This window comes from Haliotis rubra, unplaced genomic scaffold (assembly GCF_003918875.1).
Source record: "Haliotis rubra isolate DU_JTF1 unplaced genomic scaffold, ASM391887v1 Scf383, whole genome shotgun sequence".
Classification (NCBI taxonomy): Eukaryota; Metazoa; Mollusca; class Gastropoda; order Lepetellida; family Haliotidae; genus Haliotis; species Haliotis rubra.
This window is the reverse complement of record NW_025767061.1, coordinates 259,521-286,134: the sequence shown is the minus strand read 5'-3', so window position 1 is coordinate 286,134 and position 26,614 is coordinate 259,521. Positions and strand designations below refer to the sequence as shown.

General features: G+C 39.3%; 2 protein-coding genes across 3 annotated transcripts in view; one reads left to right on the top strand and one right to left on the bottom strand.

Moving 5' to 3' along the window:
• Window positions 1-11,921: 11,921 nt before the first annotated feature.
• On the bottom strand, window positions 11,922-19,608 carry LOC124286458 (S-adenosylmethionine synthase-like). Its single transcript, XM_046722836.1, has 8 exons — window positions 19,434-19,608; window positions 16,515-16,715; window positions 16,226-16,338; window positions 15,550-15,693; window positions 15,059-15,277; window positions 14,272-14,454; window positions 13,537-13,670; window positions 11,922-13,223 (listed from the first exon to the last, which is right to left on the bottom strand). Exons 1-8 carry the CDS (start codon window positions 19,543-19,545, stop codon window positions 13,121-13,123), a joined length of 1,209 nt encoding a protein of 402 aa, XP_046578792.1. The 5' UTR covers window positions 19,546-19,608; the 3' UTR covers window positions 11,922-13,120.
• Window positions 19,609-19,806: 198 nt separating this feature from the next.
• The window catches only part of LOC124286457 (UBX domain-containing protein 8-like), a 54,871-nt gene continuing 48,063 nt past the window's right edge, over window positions 19,807-26,614 (top strand). For both annotated transcript variants that reach the window (XR_006901035.1, XM_046722834.1), the window contains exons 1-2: window positions 19,807-19,930; window positions 24,963-25,097. Coding sequence is in view for 1 of the 2 variants with exons in the window: in XM_046722834.1 (XP_046578790.1) it covers window positions 19,855-19,930; window positions 24,963-25,097 (211 nt within the window). In the remaining variant the exon portion in view is untranslated. The remainder of the gene's footprint in view (window positions 19,931-24,962; window positions 25,098-26,614) is intronic.

Sequence of the window (26,614 nt, the reverse complement as noted above, 5' to 3'; positions counted from 1 at the left end):
TTCTGTGGCCGGGCGACTTTTCGACATAGGTTCTAATGTCGTCTTCATCAACTCTACTTCTAAAATGCCCATCAAAGAAGAAATGGGGACTATGCAGTATGCATTGACTTAAAAAGGAATCTCTGCTATCGCAGTTCACGATGACAAGCCATGGTGACAGCTGTTGTTATATATTCCTAAAATATAGGCTATACAATTCACATTGTATGGTGCTTTGCGTTATATATTTAATAGGACATTTATGACCTCATCATAATTGAGTCTCTGATCTGTTTACACCTTTTCCTTCTTCTTGGATGGTTTATGTTTGGCTGGCTATCCTACAGATGGTTCTGTCAAAATACTTTAATGCTATGTTATTCCCGTCAAAATTCTCAAAATAATGTGGACCTGACTAGAAATGCCATTTTCACATGTGTTGGATAAGCTTCACAACCTTCTTTGTAGGTATCCACCATAGAAGGTGAACGCTTTGAAGTGGACATCAATATATTATGTTTGAATGGGTTCGAGCTGAGGTTATTACACATGTTTGAATACACAACGTGTGTGAACAATACCCACGGCAACACGTGTGGAACCATTACATTCACAAATGGGAAACAAAGAACAGTATACGCTTCTGTAGAAATTCCAATACAGACCCGCGTGTTTAGTGCATTCCCTGTGGCGATCCCAGGTTAATCCAGGTCCTCGACAACCTGTGCTGGGCGTATAGAAGACGACCAAATGGATACGGTGTAGAGGTTTCGTTGACTTCGATCCTGCAGTCAGTAGAGATCTTTGTACAACTAAAACAGAGAGTGAGTGAGTTGAAATTTATAGTCACATCGGCAATATTTCAGCCATATTGTGCCAGTAAAATAAGCAGATCATCACAGGGATACATTTAAGACTAATAATCAAATCTAAAATACTTTACTTATAAATGACAATACAATATAAAAACAGGCTATAGACCGCCAACAACTGAAGGTAGATCACCATACTAGGGACCATGGGGACTTAGAGTACATTTGCTTCCTGCATGGGCCCTAGCTGGATTCACATCAACCCCTCAGATGTCAGCAATTTAGATATATCTAGCCATACATTAAAATTACACACATTCTACGATCAAAAAACGGAAAGTTGAAATTTACCTTGAATGTTTTGGGACTGAGGAGGACAATAATTTTACAGTACTTTAACCCTCCTCGAGGATACAGCCACTAACAATCTGAGTTACTAATTCAAACTTCCAATCATAAAATATTTAGCTATTTACAAATCATTTAACAAATCTAATTCTTTTAAAAATGCAATAATTAAATGAGAACTGATATTATTAAAAAGATCCTTCACAGTTCGTGATTTAAATTAGTTATCCCTTGTGATGGAATATTCAACACAGTCAAGCAAGACATGATTCTTTCATCACAAGGGATGCAAAACGGAGGATCCTCACCTTTCAATAGGTATTCATGAGTATATCTGGTGTGGCCAATACGACATTCAACTAAAACAATATGTCGTCAAACTATATTCAATCCATCAACCTTCTGTTACAATACCCACGAAACGAGCGTTGCTGTTGACGGCTAAAAACTTTTGGTTTGGGAACCATTATGTTTAAATATGAGAATAATTTGAGAATATATTATTTAGTCACACGTTTGCTCTTATATATGACATTTAGACATTCAATAACTTGGTTACCAAGTATAGGGTAAGTATTGCTTCACGCCTATTTCAGCAAAAACGTAAAGAATATGTCTACTTCCGGTACACCAATCAGCGCAAAGAACCCGGATGTTGGATTTGTTTTGGATGGTTGTTTTACGCCGCACCCAGCAATATATTCCAGCTATATGGCGGCCGGATGTCGGAGGTCACGAGCGAACGCTTGATCTTTTACCCATATTACTTGGCTGAAAGTGACTCTTATTGATTGTTAGTATTTTCATACTAAGAAATACAGTTCACTCTACCACCATGTATTTAAGAAATACAGTTCGCTCTACCACCATGTATAGTGTAATAAAGCACACTTTTGCCCTGAACTATTATAGTTAAAGTACGAGGACGCTTGCGTTTGCCAAATTTAATACTTTTTAAGGATAATTTCGATAAGTTTAAGGCAGAAAACAAACGACGGTGGCGGTGACCTAAATTCAGAATCCTCGCACTGGGTTAACTGGCGCGCTGTTCTATTGATGTGTCTGCCCCCCTACGTTAAGACGAACGTTACCAGAAAAAACAAATGATAACAGTTTGATGGCGGTTTACATTCGGATTAAATATCTTCTCTATCTTATCTTCCCATAAACCATATGGGATAATATGAACGTCGCATTTCTACTACCAACGTAAGTTTAGATCAGTACATCCAGACGAAGCTGAGTCGTCAGGCGACATTCCACGATTGCATTGTGGGAATGTGAACATTGCGAACGTTACCGTGTCGCTGAAAATATGTCGAATTGACCCATTTTAACCGTCGTAAAACATAAACGTAATGTTTCCACCAGTGATGTTAGCTGCGTGAAGCAACTGCAAACCAAGAAACGGACTGCAACGGAGTAGTTTACTGTAGGAGGCCGTACGAGACGATGACAACTGACATGCATCATGACGTCGCTTACATTGTGACGTAATGTAAAATGGTTCGATTACAAGGGGGGCACACTAGAATGGCGCAGTGACGGGAAAACGTCATTCAATTGTTACGTCATAAAAAACTATACCTTTATTTAGGAGATAAACCTACTGTGTGGGAAACTCAGAGGTATATAACGAAATTATAATAGCTCTAAATTTCATTTAAAACCGAACGCGTAGCGTGAGGTTTTAAATGAACAATTTAGAGCTATTATAATTTCGTTATATACCTCTGATTTTCCCACACAGTAGGTTTATCTCCATTCTACCATCACAATTTTATGAACAATTTCAGGTGGAGCTCTTTCTTTGGTTACGAGTCAAGACGTGAAGCGGCCTCGCATTCCAATCTCAAGTGGTATCGCCCGAAACGGGGTGTTTGGTGGCAAACCGTCAATGACTAACAAACTCCAGATTCAGTAATAACAAATCACGTTTTGTTTTTTTCAATGCATCAATCACCAACCATTAACTGATAAGTTGGAAAACATATATCAAATAAGTTTAAAAAGCTTGGTTCACATTTGAAAATTCCACCGTAGACCCTTTCCCCACCAGAATAGTGGCAGCAACCTCATGGCCTTGACCTTTTCTCGAAGTCATTGTTTACATTTGGAAAGATGCGACAGGAGAGCCACTGACAGTTTGCGCAAGGTTAACCTGATTGTATGACTGAGATAGTCTTTGATATCTAATTACTGGTACTGGTACAAAATTTAAGAGTAGGGGCGCTTTTGCTGTAACGAGAAGTCCGCGTTGTACCGAATTTAGATACTGTTGAATTTTGCGCCCTGTCAACTTGACGATTTCACGCACCTCTACGTCTGCGTGCGACAGCTGTGGTGACTCTTACACACTGATGTGTGTACTTTGTGCTCAAATTCGATTCTACGGATATTATTTTCTACATTTTGGAAAGTGTTTTGTGACCTAGTGGCTTCAAAGTGTAGTGAATTCAAACTGAATCGGATTCGCTGGCATGTTCGCGAGTCAGATTTGTGGTGATATTTCCGAAAGGATGGATCAGGACACGAGGGTGTACCTCTGGCATAAACACGGTAAGGTAATTAATTATACTTTAATAGACTACTTTAGATCAAGCGGTGTAATGGATAAGAGGGATCATGACTAAGCTAAATAACTTTTTCAACGATATTATACATTTAGAAAAAAAATATGTTGGGCTAAACAGAACGGTTTGCAGATTCTGTAGATCTAATTGTGTTTTACTACCGCTAAATTTGAAACAGTACAAATTTCAAAATATCATTTTGTTTGAATTGATAACCCAACTGTTTATTTATGTGGACGGAAGGCATTAAAATTTCTTCGGCGTTCGATGTTAATGCATCCTCCGTTACCGGATCAAGATCAGTGGCGATATCGTTGACGAAAGCTGTTAATTAATTTAACACGGAAATTTTGTAGCAGTCTATTGCTGGATCTATTCTGACATAACATAGAATCAACGTAAACATATTTGTTTTTGCTGAATTTTTATTCGGAAAGCAGACGATGTTTTGATCTTGTTCGACTGAATATTTGTTTCCATGCTTTCGAAGTACTTTTGTATGTATAAACACCTATTGCTGTGATTTACGCAAGTAGTGAGTCGTGCCCGTCATCGCTAAATCCATCTTTAAAGACATTTGTGTAATTTCCGACAGTAAAATCGCCGTAATTTATCGATGCATCGGCAGGTTGTTTGGTGTCCGCCATGTTAGTGGGCAGACAAAAATAGTGCATTACCGTAAACCATGTATGATTGCGCACGGAAAACAGAGACCTGTATAACGTGATTATATACCTCTGAATGACTTTAATTAACCAATCACAATCCAGTGTTTACTGAAGTCATGGTAGAATGTCTGATAATGTATTTTTTTCCGATTGTTCTAACAGCTAGGCATCTTAGAATGCTATTTCAACAGTACCCTATTAGTTACATCACGGGTTGGCATCTTAATGTTCGAACTAAGCCGGAAGTGATGCAACTCTTGAATGTTTACCAATTTGTGTAACCCACGAGCTTGGATGTGGTGCTTACAGGCTAGACAAAAACTCAGGGTGAGCCACGATTCAGACCCACGAAAATAGGTGTCTACCTTCTTCAAGGAACGCAGGACAACAAATATCGGCCCCTCGGTTGACAGGGTCACACGTGACCTCCCGCGTCTAATTTGTTTATTATTTGATCTGTAAAGATTTACTGTGGGACACAGAACATGGATCCGTTATCCGACAACAATGATAAAGGTCATATATGTCTTTCTCTTTATGAAGGTAAGAGGACCAGTGTACGTTTGGTGAGATTTATGAACCCCACCAAACCTCTATTCGCCTTTGTGTAGCCATTCCCACCAGGTACTACGGAAGAAGGGTGTGACAGTGTTAGCCGTTCTGTATAAGGTCAGTGCACTTCACACTGCCAACCCAAAGTATATTCAGGTCCATTTCAATCAAGTTACAACTGCGGTTACCCACATACATACAATGTTTCAGTGGCCATAATACGTTTCAATTTTACGACAAGTGGTTCACGCAGAGATGTGTTACCAGAGTTACTTACGGTTAAACCCCGTTGTGTCGAACGTGTCTCTAACTCGCCTTCCCGTCCCTGCCAATTCCTTCCATATTTACCATCATTTATATCTGGATCATGGATATTATATTCTCCCAAAAAAGAAACGCATCATGAAAATAGAAATTTCACGTAGCAATGAATTAAAACGTGATTTATTTTACTAAAGGTTTTTCTCTGTTTATGAGTCCTATGGTGTTTATGTTTTGAAACATCACAACAAAACGCACCATCCGTAAAATACCCGTATTTAACAGCATGATTTTCACTTTCGGCGTGTGGTATCACAGAATACACAATTCACATGTAATGCACGTGAAAGCTAGGGATCAGATAGTCTCAATGATGGGTATAAAAGGTTGATCGCTGTCTGTCGATTATGCACTGTATTTGGAATATTGTTGACGAACGCAAAATGCCACGTCTAAGTGAAGCCAGCCGTCATATCGCCATTGGTTTGCTTGAAGCTGGCCAGTCTCAACGTGCAGTTGCCCGACGCATGAATGTTCACAAAAGCACCATTTCACGGCTCTGGGAGAGATATCGCCGGCAGAATGCGGTAGCAGATGCCCCTCGTAGTGGGCGACCTCGAGCGACCACTGCGGCGCAGGATCGCTACATCCGGGTACATCACCTGCGTCATTGAACAGCTACGGCGACCAGTACCGCTCGACAAATACCCGGATTGAGGAGGCTTTCTGCACAGACCGTCAGGAACAGGTTGAGAGAAGCTGGTTGACGTGCCAGAAGACCTTATTTTGGCCCTGTGCTTCGACAACAACATCGTCGACATCGAGTTCAATGGCGCACCAACGTTCAGGCCTGGAACCTACCGAATTGGTGTAGAATCTGGTTCAGTGATGAATCACGATTTCTATTGGAACGACGTGATGGAAGAATGCGTTTCGCCGACGCTTGCGTTCCCCAGGTGGACAGATTCGGCCGGGGAGGTGTTATGATGTGGGGAACGATCCCCTGCCGTCAACAGTACTGTGACGAAATCCTACGCCCACACCTCCTTCCAATCATTGATCTCCAGAGGGAGTTGTTTCAACAGGACAATGCCAGGCCCCACACAGCACGTCACACTAGAGACTTCCTCCAGAACCGCAACATCAATGTGCTCCCCTGGCCCTCAAGATCACCGGACTTATAAACCCGATCGAACATCTGTGGGATGCCCTGGACAGACGGGTGCGACGCCGTAACCCTCAGCCCCAGACACTTCAGCAACTCGCACAGGCACTACAGCAGAGTGGGCTGCGATTGGGCAACACGAGATTCTGACTTATTCGTTCGATGCCGAGGCGATGCCGTGCAGTTCTGGATGCCCGTGGTGGTCACACGAGGTATTGACTTCAGCGCCACCACACGTCTCCATGTGACACTCAAACTGACTTTCCTCGAGTTGGTGCCAAAGACGGATAAGTCTGCATTCCCAGTGTGCAATTTCGCTATATTTCATTGAATTATAAAGCCATCATGCCACGACTCAGGACTGTACGTCATGAGGCTATTGGCGCGGTCCGTAGGTGTTGAGGGGGTGGGATGGTGGGGATAAGTGCACATCAGAAAACCCCTTCAGTTGTTGTTCAGGGCAGTTTGACAGGTGTGGGCTACAGAGAACAGATGCTCGGACCAGTGACAATTCCGTTTCTTCAGCGTCATGGAACAGAATTGACATTTCAACATAATGCCTGTCACGACTAGGATTGCTATATGACTTTTCTTCAACAGTACAGTATTCAAGTGCTGCTTTGGTCGGCGAATTAAACCAGTCTAAGTAAACTTAGGCTCAGTATTATTCGTTACACTACTATACAGTATAGCAGTGTAACGAATAATACTGAGTCTAAGTTTACTTAGATTGCAAATTCAACGGATCTCTTCCTTGCAGAGCATGTGTGGGATGACGCTTTGTACCAAGTCCGACAGATATTGTTCGTGATTTGGCAACAGAGTTGCACGGAATGTGGCAAGCCTTGTCTGAAACTTCATGCTATTTTCGCTGCTCACCTGTTACTGAGTTTATGATATTGTCGATCAGAGGCGGATACAGCATTTTGAGAAGGGTGTGTGTGGTGTGGTGTGTGTGTGTGCATACTATTGAGAAAAGGAGGGGTGCACACTTCATTTTCACCTGAGTTTCAATGGTCATTTAACAAACTTTCAGCACAAAGGGGGGGGATGTGTGCGCCCCTGCACACCCCACCCTCTGGATCCGCCTATGTTGATTTACCACTGTCTCGCATTTGGACGTGTAACGACAATGTTATGGACATTGAACGTGCTGATCAGTTGTCATCTTATGATATCCTAAATATTTAGATTAGTTTACACAGGTCGAATAGTATGAACAATCGAAACCATTGTCAGGATTTCTATTCATTCGACCCCGAAAGGCTGTAGTTCAGCCATAGATCGATCACACAAGCAACACATGGTGTGCTGTCCTCGACCACGAAACAATAGTTTTGGCCGCACGTCACATATAAGCGTATGTACAGAAATTAAATGTGTTGCTGCTGAAATGGTTCATTGAAAGAGTTTAATTCATTTATGTAATTTATGTAAGTACTGTGCACAATAAATCTCCAAAAGAAGGTTACGTAGTGGGACAACTTCACGATAAACGTTTAACCAGGGGCTCACTTGTTTCAACAAGTCTAGATGTCGCTGTTGACCAGTAGTTTATCAGTTGGTTTGGGGAGAAAAAGTTTTCATTTTCAATGTATGCCTGTTGTGGCAAAAAAAGGAGTGAGGTCAAAGTGACATGCTGGGAGGGCATGTTCCCATTTCGCCTACATCCCATTTCGCCTACAGTCTTAAAAACAACAATTCATGGTATGGTGACTGTTATTTCATGCATGAGTAATAAGTTTACCCCCTTCAGATATAAATGGAATCCCCCTTAGTTTTCCTTTAATTTGATAAGTAGCACATGTAGACAACATGGCTTTTTGCATTAAAATAAAAAAATTGTTCTACTTTCATATTTTTTATTCACAGCAAATCATAGTACAATATGATACAATAATCAAAGTAACACTGGCTGTTAAGTAGTACACTGTACTGTAGTTCATGGATGTCTGAGTTTATTGAAGCTTCAATAAGTGACCTGCTGCGTCCAGGAGCTGAATAGGCGATCTTCTTCCACTTTCAAGTTGTTGTCTCAGTCGGTTGAGACACTGGTCAAGACCTCTGTAAGCTGGGAGGTAGTCTGTCTCACAGTCCCTGAACCACATTAATTTCCCTACTGCCAAGCTCTCTCTGCAGTGCTAAAGCCCTAAATAAAGCAAGTCTAGATTTCCTTAGGTTCAGGGCTCCTTTTCAATATAAATGGGCTTGTTTGTAACTATCAAAATTATATATATTCAGAGACTAAGCCTTAGTCTAGCTGGGAGGGAGCACTTCTCCATGGTGACTGAGCACGAGGTATCCAAGGGAAGCTGGTATTCAAACTCGTCGAGGCTTGCACGACCAAGGGAAGCAACTCTATGAATCAACTTTATTACCGTAAGCTTATAGAACACATGCAAAACATTATGGGGGTATTTTTCAGAAATATATCACAATTGAGAGTATGGCTCAGTCTAAGCAAACTTAGGCTCAGTATTATTCGTTACACTGCTTTATTGAGCATTATTGAGCAGTATTATTGGTTACACTGCTAAAACATTTTGAGCAATTATGTATGAATAAACTAATCATGTCATATTGACAGACATTATGATGGAGAGAAATTTACATAGATTTACATTATTAGTTTCAAATAGGGCTCACATGTTATAATAGTTAAGATTGTTTACAAAATTATTCTTTAAATACATATTTCTGGAGGTAGTAAATTTAGAACATGGAAATAAATAATGAAATTCATATCCAATTTGGGAGGGGCCCGATGGACATTATAATGAGATTTCATACATTCATAGACAACAGCTTTAGAAGATGATATGGGGTTGTTAAGCAATTGAAGCGATTGAACTGAAATTTTAAGTTTAACAGCATTTTTTAACCAAGAAAAGGAAACTATATATTGAGGATGCCATATAATCGACATACCAAAATTATCTAATATTGTTTTAATGTAGTTGAGCCATTTATAGTGATGGTTGTATTTAACTGAATTTGTCAATGATATTTGATATGATTCTGTTAACGTAGAATTATATTTCCCTGATACTATTCTGGATCCTTCTCTATGACGGTGCCATTCCCCATGACTGATCCCTCGCTGTACCAAAGAGGATTAGCTGTAATTTATCTTTGGTACAGCTAATGAGTAATGAACATCTTTCGGCAGAAGTCAGAAACAGAAGAACGTGGTGTAACTTAAGGGAACTTTGCTACAACAAATGAATGAAAACAAAATACAAACGCTGTAATTACAAGAGACAGATTGTGTTGTATTATTAGGCATATAGAATTCTGAAATCCATAGAATTATCTCCCTTGTTCATCATGCCAAATGCTTTCAAGAAGCTATTTTCATGATGTCTACAAATTTATAAAAACAAAATGAGAAAAATTAAATGACCAATCTTTAAAGTTACCTTTTCACCAAGACACGTCACGCCCACTTATGCGCATAGTCCCACTGTTTTAAGATCGATTAACACTCATTGTTAACAAATGGGTTAAATCAGTTCATTCATTGGTCGATGTTTCATTCCTCGCCTGCTGTGCTGTCACGTATAAAACATGCAAAATACTTACATCAGACCTGGAGTTTTAAGTCAATCTCAGTTTAACAATTTCCCTGGACAGGAACAATGCCAAATGGGAACCTTTGTCGGGTAATCTGAGATGTTCAGGTCAGGTGAGGTGAGGTGAAATTGGGTTTAACGTCGTGCTTGAGAATATTTCGCTCATATGACGACGTGCATGCGTGTGTATGTGTATGTGCGGCTGCTTGTACTAGCCCAGACTTAAGCTGGTTTTATGGTGCTAGCCCACTGAGATACCATGCCGCAGTTAAGCATGAATACCCCACTCAGACACATTATACTGACTTCGAGCCGACCGGTCCTTGTTGTACCCATTAATGCCGAGCGCTAGGCAGGGGCCAACAAGTACCATATTTTAACGTCTTTTGGTATGACGCGGTCGGGTATCGAACCCGCGACCTTCCGCTCTCCGGGCGGACGCTCTAACCACTACACCACGGAGGCGGCGGAGCTTATGTGCTACGTCATACGTACCCAAACTTGCTGTAAAATTGTCTTAATTGTAAACATTTACTTGAATGGTATATTGTTAAAATGAACCGCTCAAGCTTTGCTGGGGATCTAGTGAGTGAGCATATATATTTTTGCCCTGTAGTTAAACAATATTCCCCAACATGACAGATGGGGACACCAGAAATGGGATTCAAACATTGGACGCATGTGGGGAAGCGAACCCGGGTTTCGGCGTGACAAGCGAACACTCTACCTCACAAGGCTAACCCTCCTGTCCATCATGTTTGATTACAACTCAGCTATTCAATATTACTTCATATATAACCATGCCCACATCTGGCACCTACTGAAACGGTGCTTTGTGGTGCTCACAATTGAAGGGATTGCCCACAGAGCATAACTCGTAATATCGTTCTCATTACTGGCTGGTACTCGTGGGCTTGGCTATTGGTGTTTTTGTGAAGACTTTGCAAGGTCACGTAAAGTATAGTCGTCTGTCACAATATCAGTTGTACTCACAAAACGTTCTTTGGGTACAAGGTCGTTAGTATTCAGTGCAGTGGCAATGTAATGGGGTTTCATTTAGTCAAGTAAATCAAATGTCTATTTTCACATTACATTACCATATCAAACATCAAGCTTCGAAAACAGAAATGGGATCCACACACTCCCTTCTGGACCTATTCGCACTACTGCTTGTTTCAAACAAAGTGGGGCGTTGGGGAAGCCTAATGGTTAAAGCGTTTGCTCATCACGCTGAAGACACGGGTTCGATTGCCACATGTGTACAATGTGTGAAGCCCATTTCTGGTGTCCCCGCCACTAATATTGCTACAAGCGGTGTAGAGTCTTACTCACTTAAATCAAAGTTCTCAAGGAAATCAGGGGCATTTCCAAATACTAGCACTACTTCATACTTGCAAACTACCATAATCCTTTTCTCTCTTTGGGTTGAAGAAATTAACATGCGCTTTTTGTAAGTTCAAAATCTTCACAGTCCGTGGGTAACCAACCAACCTGTGAAGAATGACAATGCCTCAGAGTTTATTTCCTCTGTAACATGTTATACTTAGCGGTGCGGTCGTAAGCGGTGACTTACTGGATCGATCGAGTGGTCAGGCCTGACTTGGTCGACACATGTCATCGGTTCCCAATTGTGCAGATCGATGCTCCTGCTGTTGATCACTGGATAGTCGGGTCCAGACTCGATTACTTACAGACCGCCACCATACAGCTGAGTACTGCGTAAAACTAAACTCACTATAGTTTGGATTACACAGAGTACCATCCAGAATCCGAACCACACTCATTGTATACATGTATTCATTGTTTCAGCAGGCCTTAAAGACGGTAGCTCAGTCACGCTCGGCTGTTGGCCAGCAAATCAAATTACTGTAGCTAATGACCCTTAGGGGGACTAAGAAAACCAGAACCTTGTACCCCATCAAACAATGCACAAACGCCAAGGGTGGTAATACCCTGGTTCATGAACTGTCAATACAACACAACTCAAATACTTGTTTTAATACCTGTTTATTGTTACCATCTCATACAAAGCCCTCCAGCAAGAGAGTGAGAATTGAAACATATTGCAGCTGTTCACATACACACAGTCTCAATCACACAAGGCGTCACAGCAGTGACCAACAGTGAGGTATTGCCCCATGGTGATGATGAGGACGATGACAGAGATGATACGACACATCACAAACTTACTCACACAACCCACTTTGCACCAATTCAACACCTAATGAGGAAGGTTCATCTTGAAGATCAAATCTCCAACAAATGTACAATACTTTTGCAAGACACCCTCATTAAAACACCATGGGTTTCACCAACAGGCTGCCAAGAACTCAAACAAAATCAGGTTTGATATTGGCAAGACAAATAGGAATGAAAGATTTGTTTTCAAAGGAAAAAATATGATCTGACTAACACACATTATAAACGTAAACATCTTGGAATACTGTTGATAATGTGCAAGACTACATTACAGAAGCACTATAAAAAGGTGCAAAGCCATAAATATGGACAATATGAACACAAGTCTCAGAACCAAGGTCACTGACCCCACTGATGGTATTGAAATGACCTTGACAGCCTGCAACAAGCATATACACCTACAGTTACAACACAAAATGTGAAATGCATCCTCACTAGGATGCATATCGCATGTCGGCATTACTTCAGAATATACATATCTCTGGTCAATCTCCGACTGGGTGTAAAAAATTGATAAAACCCAGCAGACAACAAAAATCACGAAATGTAACTGTTATTATGATTGTTGTAATATCCCTCACATTCACAAGAAAACAACTTCTGTAAGAGAAGATTCAGCTGGATAGTAGGCCCGAGTGTTTATAAAGAGTGCTCTTTTCCATAAATTTCTATAAACACAAGACAAATGTGCTTCCAGATTGTGCATATAAAAAGTCAAGGTAAATTGCACATTTGCAATAACAAGAAGGCGAAATCCGAGACTGTAATTGCCAGAGCAGCAGATGGGAAGTTGTATTGCCAGGACCCCAGCAATCCCCTGTACTTGTGGGCAAGAACAGCGTCGAAGTATCCTTCGAGCTACTGTGGCCTACCGGGAAAAACTCCCGAAAAATCCCCAGATCTTCCACGCACATATAAATTATAATAGTAAAATAGTCATATGATAAAATTATTCATTTATAAAAAAAAAATATTTGCAAATACAACAACTTTAAAACTTCAGTTTCTTAGGTTGCTCCCATGTGAATTCTGGCCGACCAAAATGTCCGTAGCAGGCGGTCTTCTGGTACACGGCCTGACGCAGGTCCAACTCCCTGAAAGAAAGCAATTTTACACAATGTAGTGAGTGAGTTTAATTTTACACCACTTAGAGCAATATTCCAGCAATATCGCGGCAGGGGACACCAGAATGCAATGTAATGAAAGAGTGAGGACACGACATCCTTTTCTCAACATTTTGATGGGAAAGATTTAATAGTCATTTATCTATTAGCATGCAAAGTAGTAACAATAAACAGCTTCTCTGGCAAATGCCACAAAAATATAGATCAAAATATTACAAGGGTATAAACACATCAACAGAGTAATTAATCCAAATAGTTTAGTATTTCAGAAAGGAAAACCTACTTGACAATTTTTCCAGGTCGGAGATCAAAGTTGTTTTTGACAATCTCCAGGAGCTCTGCTTCTGACTTATGAGATGTGCCATAGCTGAACACTGTGATGGACAGGGGTTCAGCAATACCGATGGCATAGGACACCTGATACAGAACAAAAAACACAGGAAATTAGGTACTTCATTGCAAGCATTTCAAATCAAGAAAACACATACTTCAATAATCGTACTGAACTTTCAAATTTCGTCTGACCTAGTGTATTCAAACCTAATTAACCTAGTAACAAACTGAAGAGTAGAGTGAATTAGAATTGGGTTTGAGGCCAAAATCATTTGGAAAACGATGCAGGTGCTTACAAATCTGGTGAACAGGTATGGAGATTACAAACCTTGAAATATAAGGTGACAGACTGGGATTCATACCCATGGTCACGTGTTTCTGGTATGGTCAAGGAACAGTACAGCATATCAGGTTGCACTGATCTCAGTGGCACATGTGCCTCCCTGAAGGACAACTTGGACCTGCATATCAGCTGCCACCATCAATGTACAGTTCCCTTCCTGACTTGCAGTATTTTTAGTGAGTGAGTATGGGTTAGCGCCACTTCTAGCAACATTCCAGCAATATCACAGCTGGGATGACTAGTCTGAGCAAATACTTGAACCACTTTCTATCCCCTCTCCACCTTCCGCGTCTTCAGTAATCAAAGATTTAGTGAACACTTGTCAAAAAGAGGATTTCTCACCTGAATAAGAACACGTTTGCAAAGTCCTGCCTTGACCAGTGACTTGGCGACCCATCGGGCAGCGTACGCAGCTGATCTGTCCACTTTGGAGAAGTCCTTGCCTGAGAAGGCCCCTCCACCGTGAGCTCCCCAGCCACCATACGTGTCGACAATGATTTTCCTGCCTGTCAGACCTGCATCACCCTGGCAACAACAATTATCACGTGGTTACAACTGCCTGATTAATGATTGTACTTTATCTTGAAACAACTGTATACAAATATTTTACTAAATACAGCAGTGGCTGAACAGGTCTTAATTTTACATACACACTCTTAACAGTAAAAATACAATTCCAACTCAAAAGCATAACTTGATGTTCAATGCTACACACTGACATTTTATGACTGAGTGAATGTGGTCTTACGCCGCTTTTAGCAATATTCTAGCAATATCATGGCGGGGGACACCAGAAATCAGCCCATATGGGGATTCGAACTCTGGTCTGACTGGCGCTTTAACCATTAGGCTACCTACTGACTTATTACAGTTATGAACAAGTAAAGATGTGCGCCATATTATTACTGCATATTTGATACCTGGCAATACAGCTGAAAATAAAGAACCTGTCAGTAAATACTATGATTGGAGTTGCCATGTATGAAATCTTTCTAATTTTCGGAAAGACTATTTATAGAAGTGTACCAATTACATATAAATTGCTTCAGTTGAGAGACAGCTAAATGTATGATTGGAGGGTTGTCACCACTACTGCACTGTCTATAGACAGAACACCATCAACCCTTACCTGTGGGCCTCCAATGATGAATCTTCCAGATGGTTGCAGATGGTAGATGGTTTGGCTGTCAGCAAGTTTGTTTGGAATGACCCGGTCGCAAACCTTCTCTCTGAGATCTTTACGGAGTTGCTCCAGTGTGATGGTTTCGTCGTGCTGGACGGAGATCACAATTGTGTGTACTCTGATGGGAACGGCAGCACCTTTAACATACTTGTACTCAATGGTCACCTGAAACAATAATGTCAACATATTTATACTGAAGTCATCTGAAACAGTCTCAACAAAAGAACTGGGAAGAAACTCACCCATAAATGAGAGAATGTTATGTTATGCAATAGAATCTAATATCAATACTTTTAATTACTATCCTCTAATTTAAAACGACCATATTGATTTCATGTTTTACAAATATTTGTCATGATGTATTGTGACACCAGTGGTATTGTCAGTCCATATTGTATCGAAAGATACCAGGCGATACTTGGATTTACTGCACATACCTGTACTTTGGAGTCTGGACGAGCCCATGCCATTTCGCCTGATCGACGCAGTTGAGCAATGCGGGCATTGAGCTGATGAGATAGCACCAAGGTGAGAGGCATGCATTCCTCCGACTCATCTGTGGCATAGCCGAACATCAAACCCTGAAACAAGCATCATCATGTCACCATCAAGTCCAACCAATGGCAGACAATGTAACAAACCATACTCAGTGTAAACTTGTACACAATTACTGACCAGTGCTGAAACTGGGATAGTTCAGGAATGTATGTGGTTGCGGTGAGAAAAGCTGTATTGTCCTCGGCAGGCAAACTGGGGATCACATCATTGCTTTGTTAGAAATGGCTTCTTATTTATTGACGGGTTCGACTCCCCACATGGGTACATTGTGTGAAGTCCATTTCTGGTTCCCCCACCGTGATGTTGCTGGAATATTGCTTAAAGCGGTGTAAAACCAAACTCAGTCAGCCAGTCTTATTTATTGGTCCTGTAACAATTTAACTCTGCCAAGCCAGAATATTAGTCATAACCATAGCAACCAGAATAGAGAAATTTGTGTTACCAATTTGGAATTTTTAATGATACTATCAATTTTAGAGGTAAAAACGTTTTCTTTATCCAGCTGCAACTACACAAATATCTGTGTAGATTCAAGGGAGATAACTGTTGACATACCTGATCTCCAGCACCAATGTCCTCATCATTTCTGGCAACATGAACACCTTGTGCGATATCTGGACTTTGTTCTTCTAAGGCGATCAATACATTGCAGGTCTTGTAATCAAATCCTGAAGAAGAGACACAAATGCTGGGCTTTGTTCAAAGATAATTGAGTCGAGCAAGTTTAGCATTGATCTTCTAACCTGTTAACATATCATACTTAATGATACCAGAAACTATTTAATTCCCTTGTAATGCAAAACAGCGTTTAGTTTCTGCCCATCCAGAAAGAGCAATGGCCTACCTTTTGAAGAATCATCATAGCCGATTTGTTTGATTGTGTTTCTGATGACTTTCTGGTAGTCAACATGAGCTTTGGATGTGATTTCTCCAGCAACCAGAATCATGCCAGTTTTGGCAACGGTCTCGCATGCTACCTTGGCGTTGGGGTCCTGTTTCAAGTGTGCGTCCAAGATAGCATCAGAGATCTGGTCACATATTTTGTCTGCAAAGCAAAATGTTGTCATTAAGAATACATGGAAAATAAATGATTGCTTACACCACTAAAATAACGCAAGGTTAGACAGGGCCATTAGTTTTAATAGCAGGTGAATATCAAACATTTAGCTATCTTACAAACTCAAGTTGAGATTTACTCTTGTCTCATGTTATTTCTTCACTAGCTCTAAGAAATGATGGAAAATAAACACCATTACAAAAGCCTATTAATTACAGAACTTTTAAAATGTCACCAGTCACATAATCCAAGTGATAATCTCAAAACTGGATTGACCCTAGACCACGGTCATAAAAAACTGACATATTAGGAAATGTCAGAAAGAAGTGTTTATCAAAACAGATCCATCACTTCACTGTTGTGTTGTACATGACACGAGTGAAATATACCAGTCAGTGAACAAGTACAAGCTTCTCCAGTCCAGTTCAAACCAGTAAATTTATCTCCACATGGACGCTAATGTTAATTAATCTATCCTGTTCTATGGCATACACAATTCTTATCTATAAATCGCAACACAGGAAAAAATTAGCTACTCTATTAAAAGTGCTCTTACATCAAAGAGGATTTTGCACATGAGCCAGAGCATTTAGAAATGAATAATTTTACCTTATATCCAGCCATGAATTCCCTCTACTGACAGGGCGAGGCTTACATTCATTGAGGAACAAGGAGCAAAATTCTCAAAATGAAGTCTAACTAGTAATAATGCCAATAGAAGCAATGTTATAAAGAACACTGATTTAGAACAGATTACCTAATTTAGGGTTCTACAGACATTGTTGAATATACTTAGAGCAAATGTTTGTGGAATGTATGAGAACATTTGGTAATCTATTGAGGTTATCTTGAGAGAGTTTGACGTGACCGACATTGCCTGGTACACTCTTGTCTGTGTCTACATGTTGACCTTCACTTTAGGACATATAAAAAACAATACTGTTCCAATTACACCTCTTTAAAATTTAGGGTAGGTAGGTAGAATTTATATACATATTTTTTTACCTTTTTTTAGAAGTAAAGTACAAACTAATAACACATTTTATGATTTATGAATGTGTAATTGTTTATTCGATCAAGCTTGTGGCCATCATGTCAACTTTCTCTATCAGAAAGGTATCTGGTATCTGAAAGCTTATTTTATTCAAACTTAATATATTCATATTAGACTGATTGAATATGTATTAAGAATCTTGCAATGCAGTAATGAAAAGACTTCACTACAAAAACTCTACCTTGCTGGAGGATTAGCTTCAAACCAAATATATCCGAAATTAACACGAGATAGGATTTGACTTTGTTTACTTATCCAACTCCACTAAAAAGGACCACTAACTTAAAAACTTTGAAATCCACTGGCCAGAACTTGCAACAGTCAGACGTAAAGCGTACACAATACAGTCTACCACCTCTTGTACGCAAGACAGGTACTCACAGCAGAACTAAGTGAAACGCTTGAACCTATTTAATGTAGTCACCGTGACAAGCCTGTTCAAGAGTGATTTTAAATTAGTCACATCAGCATAACTTTGAGCATATGACAATTATCATGATTGTAAGTGAGAGAGATACATGCTCTGTTCATATAAAACAAAGCCTTGATACGTGTCTATACATACATCGTACATTTGAAGGAATATAGAAGTAAGGACATTAACGGGGCACCCTTAGAATTCTGCCCATATACTGTCGCACAATCTGTCGTAATATATGTCACTCAGACAAGCAGACACAATGTGGAGAAGTTTACAGACTTAACTGGGACCACACTGTCATTAAACTGACTTAACATTTGGCTAGTCATCTCTGAATGTCTCGAGAAAAGGTGACGAACATTTGTGAATATTACGGATGGAATATTGTGACCGTTGTCATTGGACGCCTATGACAGATCATGCCATTTGGCACACCTCGTCTTGTTGATCATGATGCTATTGGCCACACTTGTCCCATTTTAATAACAGGATACGGAGCATTGAGAAACAAACCAAAATGGTGCAAGCTGAAGACAGCCTGTTGCCTGACACTGAATTTACAAGTACACATGAATGACAATAGATACAAAAATCGCTGGGCTTATTGTTTACAGGCCACTGTCAAAACATAGATCATGGCAAGAATGCAGAAGGTACACACATAGCTATTGAAACTTGAGAGCATGAATCGGCTTTAGAATTACTGCTGAACAAAAGTATCTAGTGAAAGTGGGTTTGGGTTGAAGTTCAATGACAGTATCTTGCAACCCAACTTCAACACAAAACCATCTTCCATTAGTAAACAAATACCCAGTTTTCCTGTGCGTAATAGCACAGGAACATACTTTGTGATGCTGAATTCTATAGGCAGGACAGACTATTATGTCCAAATCATTTGTCCATCAAAGACAGCATCATTTCAAAACACGATCACGGCATTATTAATGCTACAACTGACCTACCCTCTGCCAAGTTGAGCTGTCAGTTACACGAAACCCAAGTCAAAACAAACTCGTCTGGCCAAACCTTTCAAGTAAAGGCGGCCTATGCAACCTTCTGAACGCATTTCGACAAGTATAGACGTTGTTTGGATCGATTACACTATCTACTCCTTATGAATGCTGTCTTAATTGCAGAGGTTTTGGTACTAAGATCGTTTTCAGAAAATGACATAGAACAGTGCCTCTCAAAACCATGTGCGTTTGCGAGGTAAAACAATCGGAACAAGTACCTGGATGTCCCTCCCCTACAGATTCTGATGAAAAGAGGAAAGATCCAATGTCATCCTGACTGCATTCTTCTGCATAATGTTGGTTAATATTTCTGTAGTGATCGCCATTCATGATTGCCAGATGAGGCTGTAGTGCTTTTCTCCCTGATAACTGGGTGGAAAAGAGGTCGAGTTTGTGTGCGAGTTTCAATTTATAGACCTTCGCATTACCATGTGACGGCGTTTGGCGCCTTTGATTGGCACATCGCCCTAATGGCAGCCATTAGACTCACCCACGGTGAGGGTACAGATAGTATTTCTGAGTAACAATAACAAAAATGAAGTATATTGTGGTGTGTTATATGTTTGGGCAATTAGCACATATTGGCACTATCGTCACAGCTCCATTAGACGATATTCTCTAAAATGCCACTGCACGGTGATGTCAATGAGCCGTGACGGACGAGTCCATTGTGAAGATGTAAACAACAGGAAGTGTGAAAGTGACATGGAGCAATGTAAGATTAAGCGCTAGTAATCCTATTGTTTTCTGAGCAATACTTGACTGCCGGCATTTGACATTGTGAAAACAAAACTGCCAATGTATTTTGACTGCATAATGACACCAATTACTAAACTAACACATGACTGTGACATATTTCACCGCCTACGGTATGGAGCAATTCTCCACTCCGCACATACGTGTTATCGCCTAACTGGGCGTTACAGCCAATACAGTGACGCAAATTCTTTTGTATGTGTTTGGAATTGCTGTAATTAAAAGACACATAGCTATGTTTTTTTAATGACAGCTGAACAGCCGACACATTAAGGTGTGACGTTTTGTAGTATTTTGACGATTCCGTCATGACATGTTTAGTATTGTTTACGATTAGTAAGTTATTGGCGCGCCAGTATAATCCCTGGTGTGAGACATCTGACAAGGATTGCACAGACCAGCGCCTAGTCACTGAAATATATAAAATTGATAGAAACAAGCAACATTTAAACTGGATCCGGAAAATCTAGCCCTGCTTCATTTTAAATTATAGTAAAACAGTAAGGCAAAACAGGTAGTAAGGAGAAGTAAAATGATTCACACATTTGAGACATTAAGATTTGCCAAGAGCTAGCAGGCATGGGCTTGCTGACATTAATGCAATGTAGCAAGTCCACACTTTTTTACGATTTAGCCTGAGTCTGTGAAACCAAAGTAAATTGGGTTAAATCTAAGGACTGGCGAACTGGTAATTTGTCGTTTGACCAAGTTGCGTGGATTGATTTCAGGACTAACACATTTTGTTCACTCCCTACCTTATGCAACATATGTTTCATTTAATTACATGACATGCAGAATACATAAAAAATAATTATAAAATGGAATTGGTATTTACGACACAACAAACTAACATCTAGTCTCTGAAATGAACATGTTTTACATAAAAAAAAATTCTTACATTATCTTAACAATATATAATGAAAAGGAGTCCAGAGACTATATTCCATAATTCCTTTAACTCTTCATGTACACCAAATTGTAACTAACCAATTACTCATGTGTTATCTGATACATTTAGATAAAATTACAAATACAAATCACACCAATTTGTTTTCACCATTTCTGTTTTTCTGTGTAACAAGCAACTGTTGCATGATAAAGTATACATGTTCTGACTTAAGATTTGTTGTTTGATCGGCATTCTGGAAGTTGGTGAGTCAAAAATATAACATTCAGCGTTATGGATGACAACTTCTTGTTTATTGCATAGAGTGATGTTTTGATGTAGATTCTTAGACCGTTATCAAGTGAAGAATATTTAAAGTTGTAGCCCTAGCTACGAAATGCCCCAGCAAATTTGGTCAAATTAATCCCGATTATTGGTCAAATTGCTCCAGGGGGGTAGTCGAAATGCCCCAATCTATTAAAAATGATTAAATGTATGCCATAAATGCATAGTTTTTGGTAACTTTGATATTATATTCTTCATAAAAAGGTTATTAGGAAGTAATACTTCTGATAAATGTATCTATTTAAAGGAATTGTTGCTAAGAAATACATCAAGTCACATATGTCTTTCTTTCATTTTTAATTTTCTTCTGTGTGGTGGGATGGTCCATGGATGTGGCTCACTTTTGAAAGAAGCTGTTGAACTGAAATTTCCTCCTCCCTGTACTGAGCCCACAGAGCAAAGATCTCCTGGGCTACGGTGTATCGGTCTCAAACTCTCTTAGCTCGCTTTTAGCAGGGGGATATTAAGAAATAGAGGATATCTGTCTTGGAGTCATTTCAATGGTATATGTGCGCCTTCTTTGATGGGGATTTTAGAAGTTGAGTTGATGTCATTGTCAAGGTCAAATGCTTGACAAAGTCATTAGAATCTACAATTTGTGTCAAAATGATACTGATGAATCACAATCTAACACCAAATCGGTTCATGATCAAATATTCATTTCAACTCAGAATGTAATGAGACCAACTCTGGAAAAAAGTTTCGTAACGTTTGTCTCCAAAATATAAAAGTTACTTAACAAACTAACAAGATTTCCTTAAAATTCAGTTACTAGTATTTATCTTTAATAGCACCCTTTAATGAGATGGCAATATATTCTATTAGTTTTCAATTGTGCTCAACATTCTGCCTTTGTTGGGTGAATTCTAACACGTGTTTGAGAGTTGTGTTGAGTTTTATTTGGGATTCAAGGTTGAGCAACATATGGTCAAAAAGAAAGAATAAATGTATTCAGGATATAGGGGAGGTGATCGGAAAGAAAGTCACAGGAAAAAAGTCACAGAATAAAAATCACAATTTTGACTAGGAAAATAAGTCACACGAAAATAGTCACAATAACCAATTAAGTTACCATTACCAATTAAGTTACCTATAATTTAGCAAGACGTATCTGCATGATTGTGTCACAAATACCGACAAGGAACATACGACTTGCAGAACTAAAATCATATCTACAGTCCCGTGGATACCAAGTTCTTCTTGTGGAAGATGGAATAAAGAAAGCAATAAACACAGACAGAAGGACTCTGTTGAAAGTTCGTGATAAACAAATAAATAACACTGTCAATCTGGCCTATGTTTCAATGCACAATCCCAAGAATCCGGAACTTTTTCATATCATAAGACAAAATGTTCCAATTTTAAATGCTGGTATGAAAATGAATCGAATTATGGCTAATGTAACAATGATAAAGAGTAAACGCCTAAGCCGTAACTTAAAACACATATTGACACGTGCCACATTCGACTCATGTATTAAACCTACAGAATTCAGTGTCTCAAAATGTAAACGGGGAAATTGTGGAACTTGTGAATATATACTTGAAACTTCATGTATAAAGTTCAAAAACAGGAAACAATTGTTTCATGTACGCTCTAACATGGACTGCTCCACAAAACATGGCATTTATGTTATTATATGCCAAGGGTGTCATGAAGAATACATTGGACAAACGGAGTGCTTGAGGGACAGAATGCGTGTCCATAAACAACAGATTAAGGACCCCAAAACAAGGTGCATCCCCTTAAGCGCTTACGTCGACAAATGCGCAGCAGGAAAGAAAATAAAATTTAAAATATTCCCTTTCTATAAAATGAATAGAAAAGAAAACTTTTTCATTAAAGAATTGTGTCCATCGTTAAATAGGTAACGCAATGTGTCTGAATTATACTTGTTTTCATTGTGCTACTAGTACTGTCAATTTAAAGCCGCCAATGTGACGTCATGGCAATGCTGCGTCACAACATTTGTATACAGTTGCATTGTGACGTCATGACAAAGTGACGTCATAACATAATCTGTTTAACTGTAATCACTTCTCCATGAAGATAAAAGTGAAACATGTTGGAGAAGATCCGTGTCGTGTGATTATTTCAAAACTTCTTCTTATATATATATATATCTATATCTATCTATCTATCTATATATATATATATATATATATATAGAGAGAGAGAGAGATGTATTATGAATTTAGAGACTAGAGAGAGAGATATGTATTACGATAGTTTTAGTCACGATATGGCTGAAATATTGCCAATGTGACTTTAAATTTTAACTCACTCACTCACTCCTACACCCAGTTTCATGGTTTGCCATTCTAGTCTGCCCCCTCGTAATCAAATATACCCATGGTAACCGACGTCATTATTCATATCGGTTGCCATTGCCTTGTAGTCTCCTACACCAAGCTTCATGGTTTGCAGTTGCTTCAGTCGGCTAACATCACTGGTGGAAACATTAGGTTAATGTTTTTGGCGGAAAAATGCCTCAGCCAGACTCACAATTAAACATTGACATATCAATGTTTCTGGGCCTTTGTCCACAGTCCTACAATACATCCATGAAATGTCACTTGTCATGTCAGCTTGATCTGAGACTGACTCTAAACATATACTGGGAGTAAATTAGCAAGGTTCATACTGTTCCATGTTGTTTACGATAGTTACATATTTAATTGAAATAATAAAGAGAAGATGTTTAACCTGAATGTAAGTGATCTTTTTGTCATTTTTGTTTGTAGCATGTATCTGAATGTATGACCAGACACTTAATACTTTAATTTAGTTTAAAGTAGTTTAATAGTTAATAACTATGATAGGGCAAACTGTACCTTATTACACTGTACATATGGGTACAGTGAACTGTATTTCATAAATGTATGTATATTATCGGTAACTGTTTGGAAGAGTTCTCTCCCTTTGTGGCATAGTTGATGTGAATACAACATTCCATGCACTGTCCTTCTGGAGTAGGTTGGTTTGAACAGAATTTTAAATGTCTGCAACACTGACATGTTAAAACTGAAACCATGTGATATTACCCAAATATTGTCCAACTAGTGGAGGTAGACATCAGATCACTATTATGTTTTATATTGGCCTTCTTTCTATCCACACCACTTTTACTCTTGTGGGTTTTACCAAGCTGGTAAAAGTCGAAGACCCGCATCACTTGAGAGGGATAATGGATAATGGAGTAGCTGAGACATGTAAAAGCACCAGCTTTCCATTCCCCAAATGTGTATCATGTCTGAACCCATATTTGGTGTCCCTTACATCTAGTTTCTGGAATATTGTTGAAAGTGGTGTCAAACCATACTCAGTCCCTGCATCACTTGAGACTGGCTAATGTGCATCTCTACAAAAAGTGTTCAGAACATTCCAGCATATACACTTTCTACAAACACAAATAAGGCAAGACTCATTTATACGAAATATTTTGGATAAGTCAGTGTTGCAAAACTAATCAAATTGTAATAACAAACTTTTATGTTTGAAAGTGTGCTTAAGTTTGACATCATCCTTTTGCTCTTTTGTTAAACTTTTATTTCGTAAGGTTTGTTTTACATATATGAAGCCCAGATCTACCCAGTTTCTTACTTTCATTCATACTGACCAAGAATTTCATACATAAACAATACTTGTGTTGTTCTCCTGACAACTTGATAGCTCTGAATAGGCAGTTGTCAATATATGTGATATATTAATGGAAGTCAAGTAATCTATTCTTAACTAAGTCTGTGCTTTTGTCACACAGATGCTGGGTTGGTGTGCAGATGGCTTGTGCAAGGCTTTCTGGTCTTGGCGACCTTGACCTTTGTCATACAGTGGCTTCTACCGAGGGGAAGGAAATATTTTCGATATCAACGATCATCAGAAGAATCAGCTACAGGTGAGTATGTGTGATTTGAATTTTGCATTTATGAGCTCACCTGAACCTTCAGTTTCTGTAATCTTTGGACAATTAACCATACTCCACTTTAAACAGAACAGGCATGTTGGGGTAACATAGAGGTTAAAGCAAGTCTCACAAGTCTCTAAGGATGCCAGTCTGTTATAAGTAGCTTTGTTTTAGAAATTTTCATTTGAACTGTTGATTATTACCATAGAGATTTGTGCAAGTCTACTTCATAGCATCCTCGATAATTTCCAGGGTATACGTTACGATCACTCTCCACTATACCCTGGATGCATCAACTGCTTGGCCCCATAATTATATTACCTCCCTAATTATATTACCTCCCTTTGCTCTCTCCGCATTCTCCCAGTAGCCAATCAGATAAGCCGCCGTTATATCCGAGCTTGCCAGTGTCAATAAAGATAGGTTTGTTCGCAGTGCCTCTCAGATTTTTTGGGAAATAATAGACAAATTGACAGATCTGAAACTTTTAAAAAATATATGAAAGAACTCCTTCTACCTCTTTCAGAGTACCTCTGCATCAATTGTGTTGCCAAGTTTATACGCTTAGGTAATTTAAGAATCAAAAGTGAGTTGTGATTGGTTCGCTCAACTTCCTAGAGTAGACACCTGATTGGATAAAAAGCCAGCCAAGGGAGGTAATATAATTATGGGGCCAAGCCGTGGATGCATCCAGGGTATAGTGGAGAGTGATCGTAACATATACCCTGGAGATTATCGAGGATGACTTCATAGGTGACTTGTGGTATCACTCATTCAATAAAATTTCCACAAGTCTGTCCATTTTCCAAAGGCCACAGACCCCTGTAACTTACTTTCCTGGCTTGTTACAGCAAAACAATTTGTTCAGAGGACTCAAGTTTTTGTGGATACACACATATGCCTCCTTGATGTAATGTCCACAACAAAATATTTCATTATTATTCAATTCCTGCTGCTAACAGCTTGTGAGTAAACCCTTGAATAATGATGATATTCTAACTAATGGGTTATTACCAATGTCTCTTAAAAAAAGCATTTTCTGTTTCTTTTTGTATGCATATGATTCAAAAGCATTAAATATCTTATAACATGCTATGCATATATATTTATGTGAAATAATCCTTCCTATGAATCATATTTATACTTTTAATAATTGAAATATATTATCATATTTATTGTTTAGCATTATCAATTTGTGTTGAAAGACAACTGTTTCAAAATATGCTGTTAATTCCTCATGTTCATTTGAAGCCTTACCATGACCATATGACCATTTGAAATTTGACAAAGGTAGTGACAATCAGTAGATGGACTCTCCTTGGGGAACCTCCTCAGTAGATGGACTCTCTAAGGGGAATTCCTCAGTAGATGGACTCTCTAGGGGGAATTCCTCAGTAGATGGACTCTCTAGGGGGAATTCCTCAGTAGATGGATTCTCCTTGGGGAACCTCGTCAGAAGATGGACTCTCCAGGGGGAACTCACCAGTAGATAGACTCTCCAGGGGGAA